This window comes from Oncorhynchus mykiss, chromosome 22 (genome assembly GCF_013265735.2).
Source record: "Oncorhynchus mykiss isolate Arlee chromosome 22, USDA_OmykA_1.1, whole genome shotgun sequence".
NCBI classification, from domain to species: domain Eukaryota; kingdom Metazoa; phylum Chordata; class Actinopteri; order Salmoniformes; family Salmonidae; genus Oncorhynchus; species Oncorhynchus mykiss.
In genome coordinates this window covers 27730307-27742470 of record NC_048586.1, presented here as the reverse complement: position 1 = coordinate 27742470, position 12164 = coordinate 27730307, and the positions used below count along the sequence as shown (strand labels likewise).

General features: G+C 41.2%; 2 protein-coding genes across 5 annotated transcripts in view; both read left to right on the top strand.

Annotated features, from left to right (window-relative positions):
• The window catches only part of LOC110501685 (M-phase phosphoprotein 8), a 29334-nt gene extending 28238 nt beyond the window's left edge, over positions 1 to 1096 (top strand). For both annotated transcript variants that reach the window (XM_021579417.2, XM_021579416.2), the window contains 2 exons: positions 95 to 181; positions 916 to 1096. In XM_021579417.2, coding sequence (XP_021435092.2) covers positions 95 to 181; positions 916 to 939 — 111 coding nt within the window. In that variant the 3' untranslated portion in view covers positions 940 to 1096. The remainder of the gene's footprint in view (positions 1 to 94; positions 182 to 915) is intronic.
• A 744-nt stretch (positions 1097 to 1840) lies between these two features.
• The window catches only part of LOC110502082 (zinc finger MYM-type protein 2), a 33700-nt gene continuing 23376 nt past the window's right edge, over positions 1841 to 12164 (top strand). The window contains exon 1 of one of the 3 annotated variants that reach the window (XM_036959030.1): positions 1841 to 2150. The gene's annotated coding sequence lies outside the window, so the exon portion shown is untranslated. Of the gene's footprint in view, positions 2151 to 2641; positions 2987 to 3799; positions 3934 to 12164 lie in introns of those variants that run through there. The other 2 variants (XM_036959029.1, XM_036959032.1) reach the window with 2 other exon arrangements.

Genomic DNA, 12164 nt, shown 5'->3' with positions numbered 1-12164 from the left:
ACACGTATACATTCCCCTTGTTTGTATGTTAAATGTCTGTTCTGCAATGTTTACTTACTAACTTAACCCGCTATCCTTTCATTTATCATTTCAGAACTTCCTGACCACAGTTGCTATCCTCCTGGAGGCAGGGTCCTATGTCAACGCTCAGACACTGGGAGGAGAGACGGCCCTGATGAAGGTACGGGGGAGGAGAAAAAATAAGGGGGAAATGGGGGAGGTAAAGATAAATGCTGTGTTTTAATTAGAACGCAAACATTTCTAAAAAACTAAACATTTTTGCTTTGTCATTATGGGGTATTGTGTGTAGATTGAGGGGTGGAATACAATTTAATCAATTTTAGAATAAGGCTGTAACGTAACAAAATGTGGATAAAGTCCAGGGCTCTTAATACTTTCCCGAATGCACTGTACATGTGCGGTGACCATAAGTTTCTAGTTGTTGTTTTAGGCACCTTTGCAACACAGAATTCTGTATCCTAAACTACATAAGAGCTTTCATGAATGCATGATTATAACTACCTGGTCTAAATAGTCGTCCAAATCACTTGTAGTTAAAGTAGTAGCTGTGATGAGGATAATGCAGAGCACATCCTGGCAACAACATGCCATTGTAGACGTACGATAAACAGTTATCAATGATGATCTACTGTAATCCTTGTTTTATAAGAGGTGGGAATTCATTTGATATGAGCATTACTTCTGCTTTAACAGCCATATCATTGAAATCATTTCCCCTTTTTTGTCAACTGCTGTACAAACTGGTATTGAAGTAAAACAGGGTGATATATTTGCCTAGTTCAATAAAACAGTGAGGTTTTATTTATGTCTTGTGTCTCCCGGTACTTTGATCATGTTTTTTTCTCTGTGTGTGTATGTATTGAATGTATTGTACCGTTTCAATGTCCTGAACAGGCTCCTGGGCAGTCCTTTATCTGAACGTCATCAGTAGAGAGTCCTTTTGAGGACGAACAAAATGGCCGGAGCGGATTGAGTGACGGTTGCAAGACTCATAGGGCTGTGGTCCAATTTCTCCCCCTATTGCATTTTTGTTTTAACTCCCCCTCATCGATTGAAAATAAATTGACTTTATGAATTATGGTGGAAAATCTCTGGTTTATTCTTACACCAATCCAGGTATTTTAAATCCATGAGGAGTGGTCAAATGCACACTTTGTGTAGTAGAGAATTGGAATGCAGTATTTTGAAACAGGGCATTTGTCCCTGCTTGTGTGAGAGAGTAACAGCCATGGTAGCTTAGAATGCAAATCCTGCTGATGAACGACACAAGACAGATTACTTCACAACTTTGACCAGCAATTCAAGTCTGTGTCACCCATTTGTTGCAATAGAATGGGACTGCAAAATGGGAATAAGTGCTTGTGAATGGTTTGGAATTAGGATAGATGCACATCTAGATTTAAAAAAATAATAATATGTACTGTATATCAAATGTCTTGATAATGTATTTTTATTAATGGCCTATTAACTATAAAGGCTCATACTTGTATAATAAGCACTTTACAGGATGTAGCTGTGTGACCAACTGGGGTCGAACTCAGGTTTCCCAGGGTTGGGTTGGCCTGCTGAGCTAAAGCCTAGGTGTTAGCAGGGTGTTTACGCAAGATGCCAGATCATATCAGTAAGGTTACTAATTCACATGTGATTTACACGCAGACACTATGAGCATCAACGTTCCACTCTTCAACAATAAAGTATAGCCTAATACAGTCAGTGCACATAATCATCTGCTTGCAATAGCATAAATTCATCGCTAGGCGGGGGTTAGACCAATAAAACGATGTGGATAAAAATGCCCTACAGCACAAGGGTCATGACTAGAAGGGATCCAACAGTTGTCAAAATAACGCCAGAATATGTATTTTTTTGTTGCATTTTAGCTAACCCTAACCTTTAACCCAATTCGCCTAAACTGCTACGAAGTCAAATCTGACGTTAATTTGAGAAAAGCAGGACCCGTTCTACCCATTTACCGTTGTTTTAGTTGTTTAGTCCTTTAGAGCTGGGTCAGAGCAAGCGGATCCTGTTCTTTTATAGATCAATGATCCTGAATCATTCAGCACTTTAGCAAATATTGCCGTTATAGCATCATCACCATGAAAGTAATGTCCTTGGGTCTTCTTAATTCGGTAAGTTTGCAGATGTAGGTTATCAGAGTATGGACATAGCACCTGGTTTATATGTTTTGTTTTGAACCCATGCTTGACTCAGTACCACATTTTATCTCACGTAAACACACCTGATCCGCCATTTTTATACGCCCTCTAGTCCTGTGTGCTTTGTATAAAAAGTGCCCCGTGTTCTCTCAACATGTTAGCATGGTCCAACTCCGCAATGCTTCGTTGCAAGACGGTTCCGAAATGGTTAAGATAACATTGGTCTACCGAACACATACTGGCCAAGTGTTAAGAGGGTGATTTGAACCAGATGTTTGCAACATTAGGTTTTTCATATCACATGCTACATGATTCCAAGGGTGGTGTTTGACATTTTCCATTAACATGTATTTTGACACACAGTAATATTCTATTGAAAGTCATTATGTAATGTAGAAACCGGTAGACGTGTGTTGGACCTGAACGCAACCGGGACAGGACTGAATGCTGATTGGATCTCTAGTGTGGTCAATGACACCTCGATTGCGGTTCAACCGTAAACACACCAGATGGCATAGTAAAATGCGTAATCATTGCCAAATGCATTATGTGGCTGGTTCATGGTAAAGTACTGCTATTATTATGAGCTTCAGGTATTCGAGACCAATTTAATTGTCAACCGCACCACTCCTGATTGAACATTGTGCGCCTGCGCGATGATGAAACAGAAGAAAGATCTCGTTCAGATCTCGTTGGCAGAATTCTCCCACTCGCGGACAAGAACGTCTTTACGTTGGGGCGCATGCGTGCGTTCCCCGATTTATATCAAGGCACAAAAGTGGCGCTATATCGTTTCAAGCTCGACTCCGGTAAGAATTTCCGAGACGTTTTATTGACATTTTACGGTTAATTAGTCAAAGTTTCAACAACTAGCTGAGGTGTTAGACAGATGTCCACGGGCTCCCTTAAGTCTCCTGCTATGTTAGAAAGTAAATATGTGACGATTTATCAGTCAGTTTGTACCCCGCCTGAGATTTTCTCCCCCTCTCTGCTGTGGAAGGGTACTAAGCTATATTGCCACCACTCTTTCATATTGTTTCGCTCGCTCTCTAATGGCGGACGTGAGGCAGTGCTGCTTGCTGACGGAAGGGGGGGGGGGGGGGCAATTTAGCCCTTGTTGAAAATGTTTAGTTAGCCCCACATGTTTGGATTAGTGTTGTAGAAACGACACATTGAAAATAAATATGTTTTTAGGTCTGTCAACTATTTTATTGACATAAACAGAGCAGTTTATAGATATGTAACAGTATAGCGCCCCCCTTCGGGTGGCAACGTGTATTTTCTGTGATTGCCCCGGGTAATCTCTCTGGGGTAACTTTCCAATTAAACGTTTACGTTACACAGGTATTACATAAACAATACATTTGTTTTGGTTTTCAGACTGTTTTGTGAAAACAAATAATATCCACTGAATAATGATGATGTGTTCGCCTCAGAGAGCACGTTTTTTTCTCTAGCTATGTAGCCTATCACATTGTCGGATTAACGTGAATAATACGTTGCTCTCTAGGATTTTTGTCGGTTATGCGACTAAACATCACATGGGTCACTAATAGTCTGGAATAATTTACGTTAATTTTTCAATAAGAATGGCGCAGTCTTGTTGGCTCTCATCTCTCCAGTTCGCCGCAAATCCATTTCGTGGAAGGCCGGGCAAGCAGAGGTGGGAACGGAACTGAACCACGTTTTGTGGTCCTCAAATTAGCTCACTGACCCCATCTACCCCTCTCCTCTGTTCGTCAGTGGGTCTTCTCGGGTATGCATTAATGATATTTGTCATAGGTCTATTATCCACCTGAAGTTTTGGACCTTTCGCTCTAAGTTTTCTGAATAACAATGATAGCGAGGCGGGTTGACATTGTTATCCGGTTGCCTTGACAGTGGAGGAGCTGTGGTCCTCGCGGTTGAACGGAGGTTCTACCCGGGTTGTGTAGTGACGGGCACGGCCTGATATGGGGAGAGCTTTGGACAAAATGTGGTATTTTTCCATGTATTGAGCCACATCATTGTGATCATCAGCTATTAGTAGCCCTAAACATGGGGCTTTATGGCAAGAAATTATATGAAGCATTAGCAGTCTAACAGCAAGAATGGAATAGGACTACAATTGAGCATAGTCAGGTGTTTGGTAGCTGCTTCACTCTACATCAAGCATCTTTCATACACATTACATAATATGACTGAATGGTCATGACTGTAAGAGCAGAAGAGTGCCAGGGACCACCTGGGGTATGATGAAAGCAAGGGGCATGTGCTTGTCTTAATTACATCATACCTTAGTCACTCCCCATGATCTAATTGAAATGATGCAGTTTTAGCTGTGCTCTGTGTTGCCTGTTTGCAGATGTATGAGAATGTGGCTGTTGTACCGTCTGTGTAACACTAGTGCAGTGCTTCAGTGTTCAGTTCAAATCCTGAATGTCTCTCTAACCACACCTGTTATGAGGATAGGCGCATCAACTGATACGTCTTGTTGGTGGAACGTTGCATGTCCAAGCCCTTTGCAGGAAGGAGACACGTGAATGTGGAGTACATTCGCACAATGCTGCACTGCAGTCTGGAGTCTATTTTCTCCATTCTGTATCAGTGACTTGGTTCTAGCACTGGTTCTTTTGCGGTTTTATTTTTTACTATTTTGATATGAATAATGCATAATGTTACTCTATGTCTAGAACCCAGAACATTCTTATTGATACTTTGAATAAAACAATTTATTTAACCTTTATTTGAAGGGATACTTCGATTTAGGTTATTTTTCAGACAAACTCATGGATACCATTTATGTGTGTGTGGTTTGGAGATTATAATGCATTTTATTTTGGGGGGTATTTTACCCCCATTTTTTTTTCCCCAATTTCAATCTTGTCTCATCGCTGCAACTCCCGAATGGGCTTGGGAGGCGAAGGTCGAGTCATGCGTCCTCCGAAACATGATCCGCCAAACCACGCTTCTTAACACCCGCTCACTTAACCCGGAAGCCAGCCACACCAATGTGTTGGAGGAAACACCTTTCACTGTCAGCCTGCAGGCGCCCAGCCTGCCGCAAGGAGTCGCTAGAGCATGATGAGCCAAGTAAAGTCCCCCCGGCCAAACCCTCCCCTAACCCGGACGGCGCTGGGCCAATTGTGTGCCGCCCTATTGGCACTCCCGATCACAGTCGGTTGTGACACAGCCTGGGAACAGACAGCTGCCTACCGGAGAACAGTGGGTTAACTGCCTTGTTCAGGGTCAGAATTACATTTTGTCAGCTCTAACCACTAGGCTAACTGCCGCCCCAGTACAGTAGCCAGCTCCTCTCAAAAGCAGGGAATTGGACCTTAACTACTCCAAAGCTGGGTGGTTGGTCATTTATAGTCTTACAAAGTTATACATGCATGCATGCATACATTACCGGGCAAACGTTTTATAACACCTACTCATTCAAGGGTTTTTATATATTTTTACTAATTATTTTTTTGATTCTTTAAATAGCCACCCTTTGCCTTGACGACAGATTTTGCCAAGAGTATGCAAAGCTGTCATCAAGGCAAAGGGTGCCTATTTGAATAATCTCAAATATAAAATATATTTATTTAGATTTAAAAAAATTTTTGATTACTATATGATTCCACATATGTTAATTCATCGTTTTGATGTCTTCACTATTATTACACAATGTAGAAAATAGTACAAATAAAGAAACCCTTGAATGAGTAGGTGTTCTGAAACTTTTGACCGGTAGTGCCGTAATCAATGTTTTATACATTTGTACATTTGACTGATAATCATAAGAAGCAAGATTATATCCACTTCCTCATTCTCTGTCTTGATGTCACATAGAGATGTATTGAGGTAGCAACGTTGTATCTGTCACATTATGGCGTCAATGAGCGCATGGGCAGCGCCATTGAGACAGATACAACGTTGTGATCTCTATATATCTGTGTGCGACAGAGCATGAGGAAGTGGGTAGAGTCTCATTTTATAATGACCAACCACCCAGTTTTGGAGTAGTTGGGTCTATTACCGTAAAACAGCTTCTGGCCAAAACCATTCTACAGGCTAGAGCTGGGCGATATGGATGACGAATCCATATCGATCAATTGCCTGAATGGATACGATAACGTTAAATAGAACGTTAAGTTTCTAACATTAATATGCACCAATTTAAAAAATATATTTATTTTTTAACCTAGTACTACTAGTTTGATGGGACTAGCCATCAATTGTCCCATTAACAATCACCCATATTAGCAAATGTATATCAAACTTCAAATTTCTCTAGTATAGGCTTAATTACATCAGATGCCTGATGGGGGAGATGTATTAGAAAATATAATAGAACGAGGAGTGGATACAGGGTGGTAGCTCACCTAGGGTTGCAAAGGGTCGGAAACTTTCTGGTAAATTTCCATGGGATGTTAAGCCTGGGAATTTTGCTTAAATTCATTAAAAAAAGTTAGCTTATAACAGTGAACCTTTTTTGAGGGATACACATAAGGCAATTCTAGGTCTTGTGGCATATTTTGGTTAAACTATCCCCAATTCAATGGAATTGCAACCCTCTGCATGCACAGTGCATTCTTCCATCACGTGTGCATTGCAGTCTTCCATCACATGTACAGCTGATAATCAACATCTTGCACACTAATGAGATGCTGTTGAGCCCACACTACTACACTGGCCGACCCAAGGACTACATACTTTCTGGTAAGTTTTGATTACAATACTGGGTGGGGTGAATATATGACATAGATTTTTTTTTTTGTTAATAAATAGTAGCCTACAACCTTTTTGGGATAGGGGGCAGCATTTTCACTTTAGGATGAATACCGTGCCCAGAGTGAACTGCCTCCTACTCTCTCCCAGATGCTAATATATGCATATTACTAGTAATATTGGATAGAAAACACTCTGAAGTTTCTAAAACTCTTTGAATGATGTCTGTGAGTATAACCAAACTCATATGGCAGGCAAAAACCTGAGAAAAAATCCAACCAGGAAGTGGGGAATCTGAGGTTTGTAGTTTTTCAGCTCGGCCCCCATTGAAGATTTAGTGGGATATTAGTTATGTTTCACTTCCCAAGGCTTCCACTAGATGTCAACAGTATTTAGAACCTGTTTTGAGGATTCTACTCTAAAGGGGGGCTCATAAGGGCTCTTTGAGTGAGTGGTCTGGCAGAGTGCCACATCCTCGGACTGGCGCCCTCACGTGAAAGCTAGCTACGTTTCACTTCATTTGTACAGACAAAGGAATTGTACCCCCCCCCCCCCCCCCCCCCCCCCCCCCCCCCGGCAACAGCCAGTGAAAGTGCAGGGCGCCAAATTCAAAACAACAAAAATCTCATAATTAAAATTCCTCAAGCATAAGTATTTTTCACCATTTTAAAGATAAAATTATCCTTAATCCAGCCAGTGTCTAATTTCAAAAATGCTTTACAACGAAAGCAACACAAACGATTGTTAGGTCACCACTAACTCACAGAAAAACATCCATTTTTCCAGCCAAAGAGAGGAGTCACAAAAAGCACAAATGGAGATTAAATTAATCACTAACCTTTGATCTTCATCAATGACACTCATAGGACTTCATGTTACACAATACATGTATGTATTTTCTCTATGATAAAGTGCATATTTATATTTTTTTAAATGTTCTGCCCAACGACCGATTCTAATAAGTTATGTTGTACTCAGACATGATTGAAACAGTTTTAGAAACTTCAGAGAAATGTTAAACTTTTCTATCCAAATCTACTAATAATATGCATATCTTAGCGTCTGGGTCTGAGTAGCAGGCCGTTTACTTTGGACACGCTTTTCATCCGGATGTGAAAATACTGCCCCCTGTCCCAAATACGTTTTTTACATTTTTTATATATATATTTTTTTTATATAAATGTATGGATAGAAATAAAAATATATTCACCCACCCAGTATTGTAATCAAAACTTACTAGAAAGCATGTAGTCCTTGGCTCAGAGTGTAGTAGTGTGTGCTCAATAGCATCTATAGCATCTCATTAGTGTGCAAGATCTTGAGAATCAGCGGTACATGTGATGGAAGAATGCACTGTGCATGCAGAGGGTTGCAATTCCATTGAATTGGGGATAGTTTAACCAAAATATGCCACAAGACCTAGAATTGCCTTGTGTATGCCACAAAAAAAGGTTCACTGTTATAAGCTAACTTTTTGATTAATTTAAGCAAAATTCCCAGGCTTAACTTCCCATGGGAAATTTACCGGAAAGTTTCCGGCCCTTTGCAACCCTAGGTGTGACCACCATTTGCCTCAGGCAGTGCGGCACATCTCCTTCGCATAAAGTTGATTGTGTCCTGTCGAATGTTGTCCTAATCCTCTTCAATGGCTGTACGAAGTTGCTGGATATTGGCGGGAACTGGAACACGCTGTTGTACATGTCGATCAAGAGCATCCCAAACATGCTCAATGGGTGACATGTCTGGTGAGCATGCAGGCCATGGAAGAACTGGGACATTTTCAGCTTCCAGGAATTGTGTACAGATCCTTGCGACATGGTTGCTCTGCCATTATTATGCTAAAACATGTGGTGATGGAGGCAGATGAATTGCAGGACAATGGGCCTTAAGATCTCGTCATGGTATCTCTGTGCATTCAAATCGCCATCAATGAAATGCAGTTGTTTTTGTCTGTTGCTTATGCCGGCCCATACCATAACCCCACAGCTACCATAGGGCACTCTGTTCACAATGTTGACATCAGCAAACCGCTCGCTCATACTTCGCCATTAACAAGTGGTGTGCGGTTGTGACCATTTATTGTGACCATTTTTTTGTGACCATTTATTGTTCCCAGTACAAGGTGTGTAATGATCATGCTTCTTGATATGCCACACCTGTCAGGTGGATGGATTATCTTGGCAAAGGATAAATGCTCACCAACAGGAAGGTGAACAAATTAGTGTACAAAATTAAGGTAAGCTTTTGTGCATATGGAACTTGTCATGCACCGATATGACGTATTTGGCCGATTCCGATATTTGTCTTGCAAAAAACGATACCAATTTTTATTTTAAAGTTTTAGCGGCCTTTAAAGCATTCTAGTACAGTTAAATAGTTAACGCACATGGACACAGCAGTCTAAGCACTGCATCTCATTGCAAGAGGTGTCACTACAGTCCCTGGTTTGAATCCAGGCTGTATCACATCCGGCCTTGATTGGGAGTCCCATAGGGTGGCGCACAATTGGCCCAGCGTTGTGCAGGGTAGGCCGTCATTGTAAATAAGATTTTGTTCTTAACTGACTTGCCTAGTTAAATAAAGGTTACACACCACACTGACCAAAACATTGTTTTGTTGGCATTTACGTATGTCCCCACTACCAGTAAAAACCTAATCAAAACCTATTTCTCTTACTTGCGCCGCTGTTTTGTTGTTCAGTCGTTTCATTCTCAACCAGAATTTCTATGGAACGCCGTTTGCGTCTTTGCGTGTCAAATAAGCTTGTTGACCAGTCAGGATCTGAATATGACTGCATGTCACATAATTTAACTCGTTCCTTAATTTTTACAGTTATTACACCATCACTCATATTTAATGTCACAACGATTCATTGATATGTATGCTCTATGATGCTGGTGAAGTTGTCTCTTGCACATATAGTGCTGGTGATAAAATAAAATAAAAAGCTAGCTAGCTCATGGATGCAAACAATGTTTTTCCCCAAAAACATAGCAACACGACATCTGTTTCAGTAGCTATAGTTAGCTAGCTAACTGTATAGCTAGGTGTCATCTAAAATAACCCTTTATAAGACAGTTCTTATTTGGTTATTGGTGCTTGGGCCCATCTGTAAAGCTAGCCACGATAGTGGACTTTGCGGTTAGCCTTCAAAATAAAAGCATAGCATAAATCTATTTGTATTCACTTGCATCACTGTCAATTACAACTCTTTTACATTTTGAAGGAAAACTGCAAATTCCACTTGTACCTAGTCCCTATTGTGGCTAGCTTCACAACACATAACCCGGTCTGGTCGAACCTCACTAGCCAGATGAAGCTAGCTGGCTGCTTATAACGTTAGCTTTGTGCAACAGAGTTTAGTAGCTGGCTAGCTATTTACTTTCCTGAACTGAAGTTCAATTTCAATTGGCGGACAAGAAGTGGCAACGTAGCTAATACTTACAAGGATTCCTAAATCATTGCTAAGAATAATGAAAATGACTGCAGTTTCTACTGGCCATTGTTTTCAGGCTGATCGGGGCGGCAGGTTAGCCTAGTGGTTAGTATTGGACTAGTAACCAGAAGTTCAAACCCCCGTGCTGACAAGGTACAAATCTGTCGTTCTGTCCCTGAACAGGCAGTTAACCCACTGTTCCTAGGCCGTCATTGAAAATAAGAATTTGTTCTTAACTGACTTGCCTAGTTAAATAAAGGTCCAATTGTATTGGGGCTAGCTAGGTAGCTACCGAAGAAATTGTGGTCAAACAAATTATGCTTTATTACCAACGCGGTATTGTAAACACATCGTTCGTTCGGTGTTTGCAGATTTTTGTACAGCTTTGACATGGCTACTCTTATCTTTTTTGGGACGCAAAGAACCAAACTACATTCCATAGTATGTATGTCGTAAAGCTAATAGGTGTGACACTATTACTGTGTAACTCCGGTAGGGCAACATCTGATAAATAGCGCACTTGGTAGTGTGTACCGGTGCTCGACCAGTCGGCGAAAGCCAACATCACCCACGACAGAACGGTTGATTGTCAAGGGCAATCTTGGCTTTAATGGATTTCACCGCTGATATTTTCTTACTCTTTCAAATGACTGCTCGACTTGTTGACTGCTCGATCCAAACAGGAGACATTGTGGGCTATGTTAGGAATGCTGTGTTGCACGTGTTCGTCATTTTTAGGTGGCGTCATTACGTCATGTACCTACGTTATATAGGTATGCACGTCAGCTTTGACATTTGGTTTGGCACATCGGCGTTAAACTAGTTATCAGCCTATACCGATGTTAGCATTTTTAGCTAATATCGTCCAATTCCGATATGTTCACCTATATATCGTGATTCCCTATATGGAACATTTCTGTAATATTTTATTTCAGCTCATGAAACATGGGACCAACACTTTACATGTTGCATTTATATTGTTGTTCGATATATGTTGTCATAACAGTGGACTTTGGGGGGGATGTCCATCGCGCTCATGAAAGGCTCTGCAAAATTGACCGTTTGTCTCTGTGGCAACTGCAATCCGTTGTCTACAATTGTGTTTGGTATAGTGGACTGGATTAAACATGGACCCAAACTGGAGAATGAGTGTGGCCAGGTTGTGCTGCATCTTGGCTTCCATTTGGTGTCTACTGACTAGTACTGAATGTTAGCCTGATGTCTACCTTCATAGAACAACCAACCCCCATGGCAGTCTCCTGATCACTACAGCAACCAAGGTGTTGCATCACTTGGCAACAGAGATGGTAGAGGTGGACAAAGGGGGAGGAGACAGACGGTTGAAACTGAGAGGATAGATGTGTGTGGCTGTTTGTATGAGGAGCTAGAGTTTTGAATGAGAGGAGAACCTGGATAGAAGGAGTAGAGGGAGACCAAAAGGGGTAGAAGGGACAAGAGAAGTGGGAAAGGATGAGAGCGAAAATATGCAGAGATTAGTATTCTTGCAGGACAGTGGCTCCCCTGGACAGTCAGTGGTATTGCGGGCATTTTTATGCTCCAGATTCAGCCATGCAACTAGATTCACATGTAATCCAATCAATGTCTCCTGAACACACATGTGCGTTCCAAGTACACCAAGGCATGCACAACATTTCAAATATGTTTTACAATTCCCAGGGAAGTCTCTGAGGAGCCACATCATTTGTTTGTCTGGAAAGAAACCACAGTCTCCTAACTGGGATTTAACTGAACTCATTAATGACTCTTTAGGGAATCAACCTGCTAGCTTAGACAGTGCTTGGCCGTATTCCTATTTCTTCACATACACACAGCTATACCTGGGATACCTGCAC